Source organism: Mycetomoellerius zeteki, unplaced genomic scaffold (genome assembly GCF_001594055.1).
Source record: "Mycetomoellerius zeteki isolate Tzet28-1 unplaced genomic scaffold, Tzet1.0 scaffold323, whole genome shotgun sequence".
Lineage (NCBI taxonomy): Eukaryota > Metazoa > Arthropoda > Insecta > Hymenoptera > Formicidae > Mycetomoellerius > Mycetomoellerius zeteki.
The window spans coordinates 470,437-491,296 of record NW_017257309.1 but is presented as its reverse complement, the minus strand read 5'-3'; the positions used below and the strand labels follow the sequence as shown (position 1 = coordinate 491,296).

At 31.3% G+C, this 20,860-nt stretch overlaps 2 protein-coding genes across 4 annotated transcripts in view; one reads left to right on the top strand and one right to left on the bottom strand.

The window, feature by feature from the left end:
- Positions 1-13,890, top strand: part of LOC108725060 (NADP-dependent malic enzyme) — a 24,373-nt gene extending 10,483 nt beyond the window's left edge. For 2 of the 3 annotated variants that reach the window (XM_018451837.1, XM_018451834.1), the window contains exons 3-11: positions 1,315-1,473; positions 1,543-1,724; positions 8,126-8,435; positions 8,552-8,734; positions 8,841-9,066; positions 9,125-9,267; positions 9,360-9,654; positions 9,725-9,869; positions 13,782-13,890. In XM_018451837.1, the coding sequence (XP_018307339.1) occupies positions 1,315-1,473; positions 1,543-1,724; positions 8,126-8,435; positions 8,552-8,734; positions 8,841-9,066; positions 9,125-9,267; positions 9,360-9,654; positions 9,725-9,869; positions 13,782-13,824 (1,686 nt within the window). In that variant the 3' untranslated portion in view covers positions 13,825-13,890. Of the gene's footprint in view, positions 1-1,314; positions 1,474-1,542; positions 1,725-8,125; positions 8,436-8,551; positions 8,735-8,840; positions 9,067-9,124; positions 9,268-9,359; positions 9,655-9,724; positions 9,870-13,151; positions 13,313-13,781 lie in introns of those variants that run through there. The other variant, XM_018451835.1, reaches the window with a different exon arrangement.
- Positions 13,891-14,521: 631 nt separating this feature from the next.
- Positions 14,522-20,049, bottom strand: Orc1 (origin recognition complex subunit 1). The gene is made up of 5 exons (XM_018451822.1): positions 18,613-20,049; positions 18,260-18,536; positions 16,191-16,456; positions 14,760-15,043; positions 14,522-14,685 (listed from the first exon to the last, which is right to left on the bottom strand). Exons 1-5 carry the CDS (start codon positions 19,806-19,808, stop codon positions 14,522-14,524), a joined length of 2,187 nt encoding a protein of 728 aa, XP_018307324.1. The 5' UTR covers positions 19,809-20,049.
- Positions 20,050-20,860: the final 811 nt, after the last annotated feature.

Genomic DNA, 20,860 nt, shown 5'->3' with positions numbered 1-20,860 from the left:
GTGCTGTAGGCAATCGATTTGTAGGCAAAAGCAACCCTCTCCACCCGTATATACAAACGCTGAATTTATACCGAAGGACTCCGAATTTCGCTCTAAAATTTTAGGAATATATTCTCGAAGAGTTGTATTATCGATTTATGAAAAAAATCAACTTTTTTTGACTCTCTAATGTAGGAGATTTCCTTCAGCAGTACATTTTACAGAAATATTCTAAAAATCTTATCAAACGCTCCGTTTGTCTCTTGATGTTTGAACATGATTTTAACTCCTCGGTTTTTCTCGTCTTTTCTACAATGATTTATCTTCTCTTGATAAAAATTCCTTCATTAAACCTGAAAGCTAATTCCTACGCTCTCTGTGATAAATTTTCTTGTGGTGAGTGCATCTCTTTTTATACGAATGAGTCTAAAGATGCTAATGTTTCTTTTGCTGTCAGCGCAGGCGTCTTTTCTCCGGACCTCATGCTCAGTCTTATGTATCGTCTCCTCTTTCAAACCTCCATTTTTATTACAGAAGCCTGGTATACTTCAAGCCTTTGCCACTAAAGATTACAGAATAAATTCTTTATTTTTTCGGATTCTATGTATGTACTTGAAGCTTGCCTCTTCAAGAACATTTGACGTTAACTACTTTAGTCTGTTAAACAAAACTACTATAAGCAATCAGCACGACATTTTCTCCAAGTGCCGTGCTGGATACAGAATTAAAAAATTAATTAAAAAGTAGCGGCCGAAACTCTGTTTAAAAATGATTGTAGAGCACGAAACTCTGCTAGAACTAACGGGAACCGTTGCCAAAAGTGGTAATATTTATCGGTTTTTTGTATTTTAGACAAAAAGTGCCGTGCTACATTTGCGAGTCAGCACGCCATATTTTCATATTTAATTTTTTTGTATAAAAAATGCGGAACATTTTTATTTTTATATAGAATTGTAGAACTATGAAAAGTGCTACTGGAACTGTCATCATTTTTTTTATATTAATAGAATGTCGTACTAACTTCACAGATCCGCAGAGCGATACTTTTTTTGCCACATTCGTTCATTTTGTGCAAAAATGCGTCAAATGAACCTAATTTAATCAAAATCGGCAAGAAAGACAGAATTCTAGAATATTACCGAAGAGTAACTCTTCCATTCTCTGTTTTAAACGCCAAAGACTGTCCACGTATAATGTGTACACTTTTGGCGCGGGGTTCCGTAATCCCGTTCAATGACGGTACTCTGGCGGAGCGGACTGCCACCATGCCGTAGCGAAAGGGTTAAGTACGGCAAATGTATTATCTCAGCGTGAATATTTCGTGATGAATAACAGGGCTTGGCGTTCACTCTGAAAGAAAGAATAGCCCTCGGAATACATGGGCTACAGCCTCCCAGATTTAAGACGCAAGAGGAACAGTTGGCTTTATGCAAAGCCTCAGTAATGAAATATTCAGAGGATCTAAATCGATATTTGTATCTTGTGGAACTTCAGGTAAATAATACCTTTTGAGCTATTTTTTCATAGAAAATCTGTTCTTAATTTCTTTGAAATAATTTCTAGGAAAGGAATGAAAGATTATTTTTTCGCTTGTTAAGCGAAAATATCGAGCAAATGATGCCAATTGTCTATACACCTACCGTTGGTTTGGCCTGTCAAAAGTTTGGTGTGATATATCGTAGACCTCGCGGGCTTTTCATTACTATATATGATAAAGGCCATATTTACGAGATCTTGAATAATTGGTTAGTATAAAAAAAAATACACAAAATATTATTGTTGTGTCTGTAAAAAGGTGAAACATTTGCAGCCTGTCTTTTATCGTTCTCTTAATAAGTCACACGATTAATAAAAAGCAATAATTAGTTAAACTGTACCGCTATATGAATAAATTAAATAAGTAAAGAAAGATCAAATACGGTCGAGGCTAAATCTTGTACCTAATAATATTTATATGTAAATTTTAAGGAAATGCTGGAGTGACTAAATTATCGAGACATTACAGTTCTATAAAAATCTCCCAATTGACTGAACGAAATAAAAAATCCTTTTACAGGATCAAAGGGGAGGATCCCGTTTGCACATAGTGCGATAGCATACATCCACTCACATCTGCTGATACTTAATAACACTGCTTACCAATGAGAACATTTTACTTTAGACTGGCCAATTAGCGATGTGCACAATCGGAACCCTCCTGATTAAAGTAGACGCAAAATTGGGAGGTGGTGTAGTGGGCTTTATATAAAAATCGAAAAAGAGTTAAAAACCTATTCATTTTTTAACTCGTACAGCCGTCACCTAAAGTATATGTTTCCTTAATACAAATTTTATAGCTCGGATGGACAAAACGACGGATGTACTATTCATCCTATTACGTGAACGATTGAACAATACTAAGTTTATGAAACTAACAAAGGAAATTACCCAGATGTTTAGAAAAAATTAGTTTAGAATTCAATTCCACCACTAGAATCGAGTCCTAAGTCTTCTTTCCTATTCCACTTACGTATATTACTCACATGTATGTAGAAAAAAGTAAAAAAAAAGTAAAAAAAAGTTACGAAAAAATGTCATTTAAACCCATTTTCGGAGCCGCTTATAGCGGACTTTAAATCCATTTCTTTAACAAATATCAAATTTTCCGAGTGAATGGCATTCATTTTAGTTTAGGAGGTGGGATACTATAACTTCTAACCGTTACTTTATCAAAACTAATTAGACATCTGGGTTAGTTCTCTTGTAAGACTAAAAGCTTAAAAAAAATTTATATTGGTCGCGTTCAATAGATTCAACTGTTATGGAGCGGATCTATGAGCGTCCACTGATCATGATTCGAGTCTGCTGAAAGTGTCTGATCGCTATTGTCACGTGACCATATTTTCTACAACGGCTATAATCTTGTTTTCAGTATTACGTACCTATATACATGCATATGGCGTTAACCATGATAGATAATACTGGATAATGCGCAACAGACTAAATAATATTTTAAGATTGATTCCATCAAAGCTTTTTATTTGTCGGCTTCTCCGCGATATTAGCATCAAAAAGATTTTGATCTGCGATATCACATTACCCCTGTTAAGCTAGCCTCCCCACCAGCGATAAATGAATTCTAATACATACCAAAATTAAGTGCTAATTAGGTGCTAATTAGGTGTTGAAGTGCGGAATTAGGTGCTCAAACCATTTAGCAGAAAAAAAACTAATGAGGGAGGGGGACTAGCTTAATATTAAGTTAGCCCCCCCCAATAAAAAAATCAACATTTATTGCGTAAACAAACAAAACAAATACATCAGAATTAAGTGCTAATTAGGTGCTCCAAGGAATTACTAAAATATTTCGAAAATATATATTATATACAGAACTTAGACGTCAGTCGAACAGTTGGCTCACAAGAGAGAAGTGGTCTTAAACAATAAGGTGCTCTAACAAATTTGGTACTGAAATGTTTGTTTTTTAGTATTATTTAAAGATATCAAGCGCCGAATTAGGTGCTCGTTCCGTTTGGCAGAAATTCATACTCATAGATAGGTCGCGCGGTCGGTGCACAAAAGAGAAGTGGTCTTAAACAATTAGGTGGTCCAACAAATTTGGTACTAAAATATTTGTTTTTTAGTATTAAGGGGTTACATGGGTCTTGAAGGCCAAAAAAAATCTTATTTTGTCTAATTTTTTTAAAAGATACTAAATGAAGAAGACAATTTCTTTTTTTTTGTATGTAAAGTACAACATGTGAACAATATTTGGTGAAAACTACAATGAAAAATATTGAAAATTAAGGCGTTGGCAACATTTTTAAGTAGACTGTCCATAAAAAAGTGCCTTCGCGGTAGTCAGCATAACTTTGTCAATTTTCATCTGAAATCAAAAATCAAAATTTTTTTTTAAAGTAGGTGAGTATTTATTGTCCCTGATCGATGGAAAAAGGAAAAAGTTGAAAAATGAATTTTTTGTAGCGTTTTCTACAAAAAGTGTCATTTTTTGCATAAAATTAGGCTATGTATTGGCTTGTAAAATGAGTTGTAATCGAAGGTAAAATAAATCCTTCGATCAGGGACTACAAAAACATGTTTAAAAGAAGTGTGTAAAAGTGCAAGTCAATCGGTGCAATAGTTTTGGAGAAATTTTGACTACCGATGTTGAAAAAGTGGTTTTGAGAAAAACGCGTTTAAAGTTTTAAAGAGGAATAAAACAGAGATAACAATTTTTTATTTCAACTTACATGGAATCATCAATTCCAGGACCATATAGTAAAACTCCTTCTGACATTTTGTACTTTTATATAAAAAATTATCAAAAAAATGAATTTTTTGAAATATCAAGACCCCTTAATTAAAGATATCAAGTTACCGTAACAATTACGCAAAATAATTAATATATAAGTGATAAGCTATCCCCCTCCACCTCAAAGGTTTCAATTCAGCACTAAAGATACGAACTTAAGTAGACGACTTAAACATGAGTTAGCGCACGTATAAAAAAATATGTGTCTCTTAGATTTTTGTGTTTAACAATATTTCATGGAGAATCAAATCGGTTCCGAACAGTTGTGAAACTTCCCTTGTGAGATGATACATATAAAAAGACAAGAATTTGGTATGAATAAACAAAGTGACACAGACCGGTTTCCAGATATATTTCTTTCTATTATCAATAACTTTTTTATTCCCCTCTCATTAAATAATAAGTCGTTCTCCTTCTCTTCTAGTTTTCTCTTCTCATCAATAAGAAGTAAAAAGAGCATTACTTTGAAGTGACACGTTAGTATGTCGTTCTCGCAGAGGATTATTCTTTCCATTCTAATAATATAATTAATATTGTATAATTTCGAACTATAATTGTGTTACCGTTTGTTTGCTAGCACAGATATGTTTAATTATAATTGATGTAAAGTTTAAACTAATAATTTTGTAAAAAAAATTTTGTAATTTCTAACACAATTTAATTTCAATATAGTATTTGATAATATTGTGTATACATAACGTTCGGGAAAAAAATTATCATATAAGTATATCTATCGAATATAATAAGGACAGCCTTATCTTAACTAAGGAAATTTTATGGACACAGTAGAGTAATTCGTTCGAACTCGATCTGGAACATTCGTCATCGTTTTAGTTGACAACGGAAGAAGCGAAGACAAGTTCAAATTATTATAACACTAGCGCTAATTAGAATAATCGAAAAATTTTTTTACTACTGATGATGGTCAGAAAATCTGACCGAAACGTTTAGATTACATATTCTTTTTAATGTCAAAATTAATAAATGACTTTCACTAATAATATCGAGTGTCGTGGCTGTATGTACCTTTAAAATTTGTTTATTTATTGAAGCCACTTATAACTTTGAATTTGTTTCATGAAAGATCATTTATCAGTCTTATAAGAGACATAGTTACGGAATAATTTATTTTCCAAGTTGATACAAGAAACTAATCATGAATCGTACATGACAATTTATATCGCAATGAAAAGATCTTGCCTTATCTTACCTTATCTTACAAGAAACTCTTAAAAAATAATTTCTTTATAGAATCATCCAAGAATATGGTATTAATTATAATGTATCATTTCTAAATGTTAAATGAAAGATTATGTATCAGTCTTAAAAAACATATTACGAAATAATTTATTTTTCAAATTAGTGCAGGAATCAGGCATGAATCATATACGACGATGTATATCGCAATGAAAAGATTTTAATTGCTTTAGCCTAATAAGATACTCTTAAGAAATAATTTCTTTACATGATCACTCCAAAATAATAAAGTTATCGATCATCCCAGTAAACGAAATGGAATTATTAAATGAACAGAAACGATTGAATATATGAAATGAAAAAGAATGAAGAAAAATTAAAAACTTTGTTAGAATACTGAAGATCACTGTCTTAATGAATTGATAAATTATAATTTGGCTATATAATAACGCATAGACTTTTTATGCTTTTCCCAAATTAAATTTGATCTCGTCGAAAAGTCGTTATTCAATTTGTATAAAAAGAATTAACTTTTAGCCCCAAAATGAATTCTTTTAAATTCCATTCAATTCCTTGCTTGTCTATTTTATTTACTAGGATACGAGCAATAAATCACACAAAATTCCAATAGTATTCTTGTAATATTTTTATAATGACACTCCAGTTATATTCTTCCAAGTTCACGTTACATAATCGCAAATTTTTATTAATTGTCGATAATGTCATCGTTCTTCAATTATCCCTAGGCCCCCGGGGCCCCATTGATCGTCATTAAAATTTATTCAGTAGCGGAATTTTCTAAACGTCTTATCGATGATTATTGCTATCGTTAACTAGCGATAATCAATGGCAGAACAATCCTGAAAGAAAGGGCAGCTCTCATTGGCTGTCGTTAGTTAGCGATAGCGATAATTGTCGATAAAACGTTTAGAGAATTCCGCAACAGGACCGACCGTCTTTAATAGTATCTCGTTGGTATTCAAGTTCAAAGTCCGTCCGTGCATCGGGCGCGACCTCTCTGTATCGCTTTTGTAATGTTTTTCAAGACTTTTTATTAGGGTGCAGACACAACAGAAGGAATAAGGAATAAGAAATTTCAACCTATCAGAAATCGGATACATCGGAATACGTATATTTTCTGATACGTTAAAATTTCTGATTTCTTATTACTAATTCCTTATTCCTTATATTGTATCTGCACCCCTACTTTCTCATGCCCCTCTTGTAGTGTGTTGAAATCATAACAGTAATCTGTTATGTTCCTTTTATAAAAATAAAGTTTTGTTCACTGAACGAATTTTACTTCGTCATAACTTTATAGTTTATGATCCGTGTTTCAAATCCGATAAGTAGTACAAATCGGCGTACAGTTTATATACATAACTGAAAAATGTCTTAAAAATTTATATGTAAATGTTATTAGACATGAAGATTTGACCTCGACTGTATTTAATACTTCTGTACTCATTTGATTTGAAAAGTATAATCACAGGGAATGGAAAGTTACTATTTAAAAGTAATAAGTTACAGTTACTCGTTACCGAGTAGAAAAGTAACTAGTTACAGTTACTAATTACCGATTTTTAAAAATAACTCGTTACAGTTACCGTTACTTGGAAAAGTAACTTTTCGTTACTTTTCCGTTACTTTTTTAAAACGATGATCACCAATCACAGCGGACGAGTGCTTGGGGGCTTTCCAGTTTCAAGCGTTATGAGTGGCTTGTGTCTATTGTTATCTAATTGAACCATGTCCAATCGTAGAGATGTAAACGATGGAAAAATCCTAGAATTTTAGGGTAAAAAACTTGGGAAATAATGATTTTTTTCCTTCGGCTTTGACAGTTTTTTTACTCGAATAATTTTTTTTAACATTTCACGATTTCGACGCTGTATTATTGCTCCAGAATTTAGTTTTTGCACTTATTCGTAAGATTACTGTGTGAAAATAGTTACAAAGTTAAAATATAGTATAATGTCGATGACTATAAATATACCTTACTTTTCACTATTATTTGAATGACATTTTACTTCCGTATACTGTACTTTATGGGATGTTGTCTTAAAATAATTAAAATATAGAGTACAATTACAACCAATATGCAACAAAAAAGTATCTATTATGCTTATAAAGTATATTATCTGTATTAATAACATCACTTATTTAACTTTTAAATATATAAAATATCTGTCGTTCCAATAATTATATTGAAATAACTTGTTTTTTTTTTATGAATTTTATGTAATTTAGTCAAAAATACCATTATTTACAGTAAAAAACCTAGTTTTTTACTTGATTTCTCCGAAGTAAAAAATACCGTTTTTTTACATTTCTATCCAATCGTGTGCTAAGTAACGATGAAAGTAATTGTAAAATTCGTTACCGTTACCAAAAAAATGTAACTACCAAAAAGATAAAGTAACGCAGTTACCAGTAAAGTTACCCAAAAAGTAACTTGTAACTGTAACTTCGCTATAAGTAACGAGTTACTTCCATTCTTTATATAATCATTATTGTAAGGAAAGAGATTGTAAGGAGCACTCTATAGAGTTTAAACGGAAAGCGCGTGTTTGGAGTGAGAAGAAATTGTTTTACGTATAGTATGGGGTATTAATTTATCTTCATTGTTGATCACGATGATTTCCATCGCATTTTTAGGCCAGAACAAGCGGTGCGGGCCATCTGCGTGACAGATGGCGAGCGAATTTTAGGTCTCGGTGATCTCGGAGCTTGCGGCATGGGTATCCCCGTTGGAAAACTGGCACTTTATACAGCTCTGGCTGGTATCAAACCGCATCAATGTCTCCCAATTGCTATTGATGTAGGCACTAATAACGAACAGCTAAGAAATGATCCTCATTACATTGGTCTTAATAAGTCTAGGAGCCAAGGCGCCGAGTATGATGAATTAATCGACGAATTTATGGCTGCCTGCGTGCAAAAGTATGGACAAAACGTTCTTATTCAAGTAAGCTAACGTGTGCACATTTTTAAATATATATAATGTATTACGTCTTTAACCCAAATTTTGTTAAATGACCTTATGATACGTACACGTAATATTGCAAGCTTTCTGTATTTTAGTTCGAAGATTTCGGAAACCATAATGCCTTCCGTTTCTTAGACAAATACAGAAATAAATATTGTACGTTTAACGATGATATACAAGGTACAGCTGCGGTTGCTGTGGCTGGAATTTTAGCATCGCAAAGAATAACTAAGAAAAGAATGGCAGATAATAAGTTTGTCTTCCTTGGTGCCGGAGAGGTTTGTAAATTTTCAAGATAATGTAATAGCCTTATTTTGAAGGTACTGAATATTTATGTTTGTTTTGAGATCGCATTATAACAATATTTATTTTACTTGATTATAGGCAGCTATTGGAATTGCTGATCTTTGTGTCAAAGCAATGGAGGCTGACGGTTGCACTCAACAACAGGCGCGCAATAATATTTGGATGATGGATATTGATGGGTTACTCGTAAAGAATCGGCCCGAAGGTAATTTGGAAGGCCACAAGATTTGGTACGCGAAGGACTACAAAGTGATGAAGACATTAATCGAAGTTGTGAAAGAAATCAAACCTTCTGTCTTGATAGGTAAGCAGGTTTCTTCAAAGAAAAACAATCTTGGTATAGAACTGAAATGTTCACACAGGTGCTTCGGCGGCGGCAGGGGCATTTACTCCTGAAGTCTTAAAGGAAATGGCAAAAAATAATGAGAGACCGTTGATCTTCGCTTTAAGTAATCCAACCAGTAAAGCTGAATGTACGGCACAACAAGCGTATGATCATACCAATGTATGAATATAATAAAATCTTAAATAACACAATGATAATTTTACTTTTTTGCATACTAAATTCATTCGTCAGACTAACCATCTATGTTTTAGGGTAGATGTGTATTCTCTTCGGGTTCGCCATTCGGTGAAGTAAAATATAATGGGAAAATATATAAGCCTGGACAGGGTAATAATGCGTACATCTTTCCTGGCATTGCTTTAGGCGTTATTGCAACCGGAGTACATCATATTACTGAAGATTTATTCTTGATTTCGGCACAAACTGTCGCCGATCATGTAAAAAATGAGGATCTTGAAAGGGGTAGTTTATATCCACCATTAAATAATATTCGCGAGTGTTCTATCGACATCGCGGTAAAAATAGCTGATTATGCTTATGCTAAAGGTTGGTGTTGTTATAATTTAGGAATTGTGTATAAAATACTATTTAATATTATCTATTGTTATATCTACAGGTGGTTTAGCAAGTGAATATCCGGAGCCGAAAGATAAGCGACAATTCATTATAAGTAAGATGTACGATGCCAACTATGACAGTCCACTGCCAAATTTGTATGAATGGCCGGGTGATTATGCCAAACCACGTATCTTACCGGAAAAGTAAGTATAATGAACTTCTTGATTATAAGTTAATTCTTTCAACTATGTAACGTCACATTATTCAATCCAGTGAAATTTATCATTTTCATAAGCTGTAGAATTAAAGAAATACATATTGGATTAGTCGAAAGTAACGTCATTTTTTCTTTAGCTCAAAATTGTATGCACAATATCTTCATTAAAAATGAACGAAATTTAAATTAAAAGAAAAAGGCTTTTAAAGCTTGAAATCTCTACTTTCGAAATTACTATATGTTTTTAGTTTCTGTAAGTTCGATAATTTTTACATATAGAAAACAGGCTGAAAAAAAAAAGAAAATTTTCTTCTTACTTATTAGTAGGCCTGTTACATGCTCAAAAATATTTGCCAAAATTTTCTGTCTATCGTGAAACCTTGAAGTTTTTCCTGCAAAATCGCTTTTTAAAAATGTTCCTACGATTTTTTTGTTACTCGTGATTTAAGAAAAAGGGTATTTTCAAAAACGGCTTTTTTGGCAGTTTTAATTTAGGATATTTTGAAATCTTGATAGAGCAATTCTGCAGCCGCATTCGAATTCAGCGCGAAAAATTACGTAAGAAAACATTGTTAAACTCTAATCAACTTTCAACACCTCCAATGTTGCAGGCCTGTGTTATAGTTCTTTTTCTGCATTCATTTTATTTATATTACAAATTATATTTCAAATTATATTCAATAATAATAAAAGAATTATTTTTAATAATAGTTGCAAATACATTGCGCTGCAACATTGCTACGACATTACAGCGCAATTTTGATGAAGGCGGACATTTTTATGATGTTATGACATAGCAACAACGTTGCAAAGACATTGCGCAATCTATTTGCAATATTACAACATTGCGATGAGATATATCTGCAATCATTTTGCAATCTTTCTGTGCTGTAAGTGACTTTAACTATTAAAGACGGTATACAACGACTGTGTTCTAAAATTCACTATCAGCGCTGAAAATCTACAGTTTACGTTACATATAGTATACATTTTCAGCACTGGCAGTGAATTTTGGAACATAGCCAATGTATTATACAATGTACATTATGTACAACAATTTTTTACTTAATTTAAATTCGGAATTTATTTACAAATGTGTAAAATTTCAAAATTAATATGTGTGAACATTTTTAAAATTTAAATTAAAGTAAAAAATGACAAATTTTTGTCAATGACAAATTTTTGGTCCGCTATACTGGGCCCCTCATTTTGAATTTCGAAAATCTGACTTCAGGGGGTCAATGATGAAACTTTTTTCCTAGGATGAAAAATGAAAAGTGAAAAATTTCTCCATTAACTTCAATGGTTAAAATTTTCACTTTTTACTTTCCATCCTAGGGATAAAGTTTCATGATTGATACTCAGATTCGGATTTAGTGTTCTCCTTAGTTAGCATCTCAAAAATCTTGTTATTAAAATCATCACGCAGTTCTTAAAACTTTTTTTCTTCAAAAACATTTTTGAACAAAATGTTCTTATTGGTGTGACTAAGCAGACTAACTCGATGAAAAAGAAGCACACGGCGTTAAAAGAAATCTATTTTAAAGATAAAAGTTAGCTACACTTTAAAATGGCGTAAACGAAAATAAAAAAAAAGTTACTTTGCTAGAAAAAAAATCACAAATATGTCAAAAAAACGTCAATTTTGACACTTTTTTCAAAAACCTGACGTTATAAAGTAATTTAATTGCCAGATACGTGTTCAGTGCGCAAAAATACATTGAAAATGGTATCTTTTATTTAAACAATAGAAATCACGTCGGGGAGGGGGGAGGGGCTAGTATTATCAATAGAGATGATAACTGCAGAGAAAAAAATTGTAATTTTTCGGCAATATATAAAATATTATAGTATTAAAAGTATGCGTATTATTTATACAGCATTTATATAATAAAAAAATCACGAATTTAATGTATTATCGAAATATTTGTGTTAATAGTATTAAAAAATTTTTATTAATTGTCGATAATGTCATCGTTCTTCAATTATCCCCGGGTTCCCGGGGCCCCATTGATAGTCACGAAAATTTGCCCAGACCGTCTTTAATAGTATTTTGTCCGTGATGTATGAAAAGAGGATGCCCACGATATAGAGAGGTTTCTACCCTAGAGATGGAACCTCTGAAACCGATAAATTCATTTAGAGTATGATGAAATCTATCGCCTCGCTCGTTCTCTGTCACTCTCGCCACTGCGTCGTCACTGCGTAAAACTTTAAACATGATTTTTTTAACTTCCTTTGCCGATAAGAAAGTGGAATTTGGTATTGGGCGATAGATTTCATCATACTCTAAATGAATTTATCGGTTTCAGAGGTTCCATCTCTAGGGCAGAAACCCCCCTATACGGTGGGCATCCTCCTTTGTAGAGTTGCTACATTTACAACGCAATGCCTGAATGAGATAGCACATATTTTTCTCTTTCGCACAATTTAGAAAAAAAACGTCGGACTTTCATGTGTCCAGACTTTGATTATCGGGTCTCGCAGATAGAAACACCGCGCCACCCAACGTTACTTAAGTATTCACCGTCATTTTTACCGACGAATCAGTGACATAATTGATACGATTTATTTAAAATAAGAAATATAAAATAAATTCCAAAAATTTGTTTAAAATATTAAATAAGAAATAGGTCAGAAGTTATTTAAAATAATATAAATAATAAATAACTTTTTTATTTTTTTTATTTAAAATATATATTTTAAATAAATTTATTTGATATATGACCGAGTCCTGGTCAGAACAATTCTAGTAGATAGCATGAATAAATAATTAGCAATAAGTCCGTTTGAGCAAAGGATCTTTAGAAGATTTATTAAGAATCTTATCTTTTATCTCTCTCTCTCTCTCTCTCTCTCTCTCTTAGTCCACAATGAACTTGGCTTTTTTACTTTTCTATTTTTATATTTTTCCATGATTATGCAAAGCTTTATGAAATGAATGAAATTATTTTGCTGATTTTTTATAAATTAACGTCTGAGAATAGGTTATTTTTAAAATATTTGCAAGAGTAATGATAAAATTAATTGCTCGAGTTTATACTTATTTTCTTAATAATAGATTATTTTCTCAGAATAATATTATGTTAATTACTAATGTTACTGAATAGATCTATCAAGTTTAGATATTTTATCTTAATTGTAATATGACCACTCACTTAATCTATGTAACATATTTATTTTCTCTTTACAGTGTTGTTCCCTTTTTATTTGCTTGTTTCCATAATTAGTTTTGGTGGAAACCGCTAAAACTTAATTTTTCTTTCAGAGACACAATAGAAATTCGTCACAATTTAAAACATCTGTAGTGGATTTCATCGGCTGGAATAGTTGGAGGCTATTATTGTTATTTATAGCGATAAAAATACCAATTGTCTCTTCAACTTATATTTAATGTCATTCATATACAAACAGCAAAACTTATAAACAATTTTAATCGTATGAGAAATTATTTCATCCGAAAATTTTAATGCCATAGTACTTTCATCGCTACAATTTATATGAATCGCTAACACAGTATATGACGACATGAATTAATTGTTGACAATGTTATTATAGTAAAATATTACATTGGTAGCTCATATGTATATACATATATGTATATGAGCTAACAATATATATATACATATTTAATGTTCTCCTTCATTTATTATCGATATTAAAGATAACAATTTAACTAGAATGGCAAGTAACTAAAGAAAGTTTATACTATATAGTCTCATTTTGTATAAATATGTTGTATTATTTTACACAATTTAATATTAGAAAAAATGTATGTATGTCAAAGTAATAGTATCAATAACTCTCTTTATCAAAATAAAAATTAAATTTTAAATTCTTCTGTTATAAACTCTGTTAAAAATTTGATCGATCTTAAAATATTTAATAATATGTTTAGATTTCCTGACTTCTCCTTTACGGACGATAATTACAAGACATGAAAATATCCTAAATCTTTCCTTGCTTCCTCTCCTGAAGATTCTTTTCAAACTCATCATGACCGTGAAACAACCCAAGACGAATAAATTTCTGAGACTTCAATGAAGATCAAGTTTACGCTTTAAGCTCGAAAATTTTTATTTCACAGTATTTCATATTTATATACAGATTAATATTTTATATAATTATTTTAATATTTTTAAAACTTTAAAAATAAACACAAATAAAAATAGGGCGTTTAGGAATCGACGCTGTAATGAGTGCGCAAGAATTGATATAAAAATATATTCTTCAAACTTGATATCTATTGAATTTATTCGAACGTTTCGACTAACTTCTAGCAACTTTCGACTATCTTCAGCGAATGCAACATACAATTTAAAATTACGAATCATGTGTTCATCCTATGGTTACACTCCAACACCGAAATTTCATAACAGTTGGAAAGCTGTATATTTTTAAACATATTCGTTCAATACGATTTTCCCGCAACATAACATGTCGATAGAAATTGAAACGGTTAAAAACTGTATTCATATTTTAATAAATTTTTTATTACAATGACAAAAAAAATTATTTGTATGAACTAGAAATGAGTAAATTGTAATAATTTATAAAAAAAACGCGCACTACATTTTGCAAAATAAAATAAATTAAGAATAAAATTAATAATAAATTATAGACATATTTTTCGTATCTTTAATCAAAATCTTTTTGTAGCGCATAATGCATCTCGTCTTTTGATATGTTTAATAGAATCTTTTTATGTATATCGTTACTTGCATATTCGCATATTAGCAATCTATAATCACCCAGTTTTGCGCAAATATCAAGAGTTTGAGTTATATTAGGCGTTTTGTAACCTAGAAACAAAAATTGCAATAGTATAATTCTTTTCTCACATATTCTCTTACTAATAAATTCTTTTTATACAAACCATCAAAGGAGCATAAAGATTCAAATTGTCTATAAACATTTATAAAACAAACTTCTTCCACGCAAATTCGTTTGACTTCTACACAAACGGCTTGCAAGAATATTTGCTCAAATTTTGAGCAATGTTTTATCGCTTGAACTTTTGGATTTATTATCATCTCCGACAAAGCTTCATTTACATCTTGTATGCTTACTGTAGTATTATTGCGTGTTTCGGTAATTTCTGCCACTCGACGACAAATGTCCAAAGCGCGGCGAGCATCGCCTGATACTGCAGATATTTTACTAAAATACAAAATATAAGATGTGCTTACAATGTTTAATCAAACTTTATCAGTTTCATTATAAAAATTAACTATTATAAAAAAATGAGTATAATTCATAGAATACTAATAAAAATGAGCTAAGTATTTTAAGAACATTTTGTAATAATTAAATTATGCATCAATAAAAATATAGATACAAACATAAAATATATCAATATCGATTATTTAAATAAAGAAATAATAATAAGATTATAGAAATAAGACCGTTTATGTGACCTATATCACCTAAGTACGAGAAACGCCACTTAACGATCAAAGTTAGATGTTAAATTAATACATATATGTATTCCTTAAATGAATTTATACGAGAAATATGATCGCGCGTCGTTACTATCAGACTTTCAACACACAATCTATTTGAAATATTAATAATCCGTCCAAATTTAATTACATATATTTTAAAACCTGTAAAGAAATTATTGCGAAAAATATTATTATCGTCCAAGAGTCGAACCCTCTAGCATTCCATGCTAGTGTCTCAAGCCTTTAGATTACCGAAGCCTTACCCTGGATCTACAATAGAGTTCTAAGCCTTAAACCTTAAGAAATCGACGAATCATAGTCGATTATTCTCCTCTAATTCGACTGTAATTGGTCAAATTCTTACGGATTAAGTCCGGATCTACAATAGAGTTTTAAGCCTTAAGCCCCATAAGAAACGGGCGAATCACAACCGTAAGAAATTGACCAATTACAGTCAAATCCGAAGGGAATAATCGACTGTGATTCGCCCATTTCTTATGGCTTAAGGCTTAAAACCCTATTGTAGATCCCGCTTAACTCTTTATATATACGGTTATTGCGAAGAATATTGCTAAGGTCTCAGTCTAAAGGCTTAGGACGCTCGAAATGCTAAAGATCCAGGTTTGACTCCTGGTGGAGATAATTTTCGCAATAAGTTTTTTACAGGTTTTTTAAGATGTATATAAATTTGGGGAATTATTATTTTAAATGAATTGTGTTAAAAATACGCTAGTAACGGCGCGCAATCATGTTTCTAAGATACATTCATTTAAAGAATATATATAAGTATTAGTTCAATATTTAAATTAAAAAAATTTAAATAAAAGGGCTGGACTTAAAATATTGTTTTAAACAATGCTTACCGTGCAATTAATTGTATAATTTCATTTTCAAAAATGTTTGTGTTTTTAAGTCTAATTAATATTATCTCATACAATTGTTTATAATTGTATGGTTCGAAAGTTACTCGAGTAAGACCTAATCGCGACGTGACTCTACCCATTAAAACTCTTTCTGGAAGATCCATAGTATTGGCAATAGTAATGACTACTAATCGAGCAGAGGCTTTTGTAGGCCAGTCCAAAAGATTATATATTACATCCTGTCGTTTTGTACATAATAAATCAAGCTAGAAATTAAGATAATAAGAATAAATAAAGACAATAAAAATGTAAGTCAAATAAACAAGATAATAAAAAGAAAATAATAAAAATTAAATCTAAAAGACAACAAAATAATCGGGGGGTTGGTCACTGAGGTAATTTTTGTACAAGAGCTAGGTAATTCAGCGGTAATCCAAACGAAATTTTGGGCAATCCAAGGTAATTTTTGATAAATCTAAATAATCTTTAGCGTTCTCACCTTTTTATTATACTTTTTATTTATACTTAACTTGATTAGTCGCAAAATTTTTAATTTAACATTAAGTTGCGATATCATTTAACAAAGAATCTGTGTTACTATTGGTGTGTTTTTTAAAAATATCTTTTAATTTATAAATCTATTAATATTTATATTCAATTATTGTTTTGTTAGTATTAAAAAATCTTAAACGTTACGCTTAGTCGAACTTGTTACTATCTACATATAATACACATTCTGTGTTTGCAAAATTTATATATTTTTGTGTTCCTGTATGCAATAAATATTTGTTTTGTAAAATTGCATTTTTTTCTTAAGCAGAAAATCTAAAATCGATGTTCTCGAAGATATTTATCACAATGTTCTATGAAGATATTCTAGAGTGATCTGAAGAAATAATATATATGTACTTGTATAAGGTAATCTTAGATGAGCAAAGTAGATTTAGAAAAATCTCAGGTAATCTCAGAAAATATGAAATAATTTTAAATACTCTAAGGTAATCTTGGGTAATATGAGGTAGTATTTGATAATCTAGAATAATTTGAGATAGTATTAGGTAATCTTAAGTAATCCGAGATAATTTAAAGATAATCCGTATCAAGAGTAATTTTTGTACACTAAAACCACTCGTAACCAACCTCTCGAAAATAATAGATAACAGAAAAGTAAAAATGTAAATAAAAAATGATATATCTTATATAAAGAATATAGATATGTATGTGTATCGATGCCTGAGCCGTAGAAGGACATCTGTGAAGCTAGCATATCATATCAGCATCGCATAAAATGACATCAGTTCTGCTCGCATCCACAATAGTTCTGCAGTTCTATATCGGATTTATCAATAGTTCTATCGAATTATGTTCAGAAACAACGTTTTACCCCGGATCTACAATAGAGTTTTAAATCTTAAGAAATGGACGAATGATAGTCGATTATTCCCTTCAAATTCAACTATAATTGGTCAATTTCTTACGGCTTAAGTCTTAAAACATCTACTGTAGATCCGGACTTAAAAAATGAGATGCTAACTTCCCGTCTTACCATCTAGCACCTCACTGGATTTCGAACGTATGCGTTGTAAAGTACAAGAATCCAAAGAGTTCTATTGTTAAAACTTAATATATCAATAGTTCTGGCTATAAAACCAAAGAAATTGGCCATAAAACGGTACATAAGAGCACGTACAGGTGATATGCTGACTGATTCGTAAGAGATCTGACTGTTTCATCGCAGATATAATGTAGTTCTAACATTGTTTAAGTGTTTTCTAAAGAGTTCTCGCGATAAACATTGCTAGAAATTTTTTATAGCCCGATGATATAGATTCTTCTTTAATTTCATGGGACTTGAACCGTTCTTCTTATTTTCTCGATATAAACCATACTTCGTATACATTCCGACATAAACCGATCTTCAAGCCTCACACGAAATAGACCGCTTTTCATTCATTTCTTGATATGGATCTTTCTTCATGTTTTTTTTTATATATCATCTTCTATGGCTCAGGCGTCGGTATAAAGACATGTATAAAGTTATAAAGAATAAGATACATATATACATATACCTCATCTACAAGTAGCAACGTCATTGGCCTTTTAGTTCTGCTATTAAATTTTTTTTCTAACATATTATATGCTTGTTCCCATGTTAAAACTTTTCCAGATAATTGCTTTAAAATTTGTACATAGGCTTGCCGGGGCTCAGATAATTTCATACCATTAATCTCAACAAAATCAAAACGATCTAATTTACCTTTTTCGACTGATCTCTTTAGACATTTCACAATCTCATTTACAGTAGCGGTCTTTCCTGTACCTGGGACACCATTTATATAAATACTTCTGCAATATATATATATATTTTAGTATACTAAAAAGAAATGTCAACAAAAATTAAGGAATGTTCAGACAAACTTACCCTCCGCTATTATCCAGTAATTTGCTTTCTAAAAATGTATAAATATTATTAAACTCTTCTTCTCTGCAAGGTAATGACTTAGGCACTGCACTGACATGCAACTTAGTTCTGATTTCTTGCAATGGTGTAACTGGTTTAGCTAGGATATCAGTTCTCATTTTCATAGATGGTTTCAAAGTACCCTGCTTTAATACACAAATTTTTGGAATACTTAAATCATTTTGTACCATTAAGGAATCAATAGCTTCGTTTCTTTGATTAGTTTTTATAGATAAATTTTTATCAACTTTGTGTATAACTTCCATCTTATCAGTCTTATTCTCATCTTTGGGTATTGTTTCATATTTATTAGATATATTTAAAATAGATTTACGAGTACTCTTCTGAATTCTTGATGTTTTAGGTGTATCTTCAAATGAAATATTTTGTCTTGCATCTGTTTCAAGATATATTTTGTTATTAGGTGATACTTTATCTATGTCTTTTTTTAATTCTTCATCTACAGAAAGAAATCTATATTTTGATCTAGTTCTATAAACTTTAGGAGTAGTATCATCATTGACATCTTCTATAGAATAAACATGATTTTGTTTATTAACTTTTAATTTTGATTTTGTAGATGACGTTTTTGGATTAAAAAAAATACAAACGCAATCTGAATCATCACTTTTGACTATATGTTTATTAGTTTCTTTTTTTCTCATATTAATAGTATCCAATGAATTTAACAATAGTTTCTTTTCATCATTATTAATCTGATCTCTCTGTAAAACAGATACTCGTGGTTTAGAAGAACATTTATAATCTGAATATCTTTCAGGTACTTTTATAATTCTTGCACCTTTACGTAACACTTGATTTTCATCTTGCAAACTTTTCAAATGACGTTTTGTATTTCTAGTTGATCTCTTAAGTTTTTCATCTTCTGATTCAGTATCTATCTTATACATACTTTGTTCTGTAGAGCGTCTTAACTTCAGACGTAAAGAAGCTTGCTCCTTTTGCAATGCATTGGTTTGTAATAAGAAAAGTTTGTTCTTCTCAAAGATATTGTCAGAATCGGAAAGGTCAAAAGAATCATTATCCATACTCTTTTTTGGAACATAGGATTTATCTAATTCTTCAACACTTGAGTCAGAACTTGTTTCAAGTAATACAGATATATCTTTTTCTGTGCATTTCTTAAATCGAGCCATTGCATTCAAATTGCAATTTATCAATTCAGCAATTTATCAATTTATCAATAATTTTAAAGTATCCGTTCCTTCTTCCTTCAAAATTATACTTCACTTAGCCTAATTGGTAAATTTTATCAATTATCTATTGCTTGAAAATAACATTAATTGAAAAATAATCAAACTTCGGTAATTGTTTACTTTAACCACGTTATCTTAGAAATCGATGAAATTTGGTTCATTTGACGCGTTTTGGCACGAAACGAACAAATGATACCAATCTATAGAGATCCTATAAATATATAGAGATCCTATAATATATAAGTAGAGATCGGCCAATGCTGACTCAATCCGTGATTGGTTTTGCCATGTGTGTGAAACCGGATGTGAAAGTGAGAGAAGAGAATATGAGAGTGAGAGAAGCGACATCGGCTTCAAGATTCTCATTTGTAATGTCATAACTCAGTTAAATGCTTTTTTATTCTGACAAGTGAAATTCAATTAAATTTTTGCCTACAATCTCGAAACCATAGATTTGTTCGCGTCTCAAGTTCCAACATGCTACAACATGCTCCTACTCACTCTGGCTGGGTTCGGAGAGCGCGCTATTTGTGTCATGCTATTCTTATTTCACGACTGCGGTCCACTTGACGCTACAAACGCTTCGAAGCATTCTTTGATTAGTCAATTCGTAAAATTCTTTGTTCTGATTGGTCGCTCAAACGCTTCGAAGCGTTTGTAGCGTCAAGTGGGCCGCAGCCCACGTCTAGTGGACGATGAAGATAGAAGACACAAATAGCGCTTCTACCATAGCTCCTACTCATTCCAATAAGTACGTTGGAGTGAGTAGAAGCTATGGTAGGAGCATATTGTAATATGTTGGATCATGCGACGCGAACAAACCTCATGTGTTTTATTAATGCCTAGTTCAGATTGGACGCAGCAAGCGTCAAGCAACGAAGCAACAACCAATCAGCGAGACGATATTTACAGTGGCGTAAAAAATATCGCCTTGCTGGTTGATTGCTGCTTTACTGCTTGACGCTAGTTGCGCGTCCAGTCTGAACTAGGCA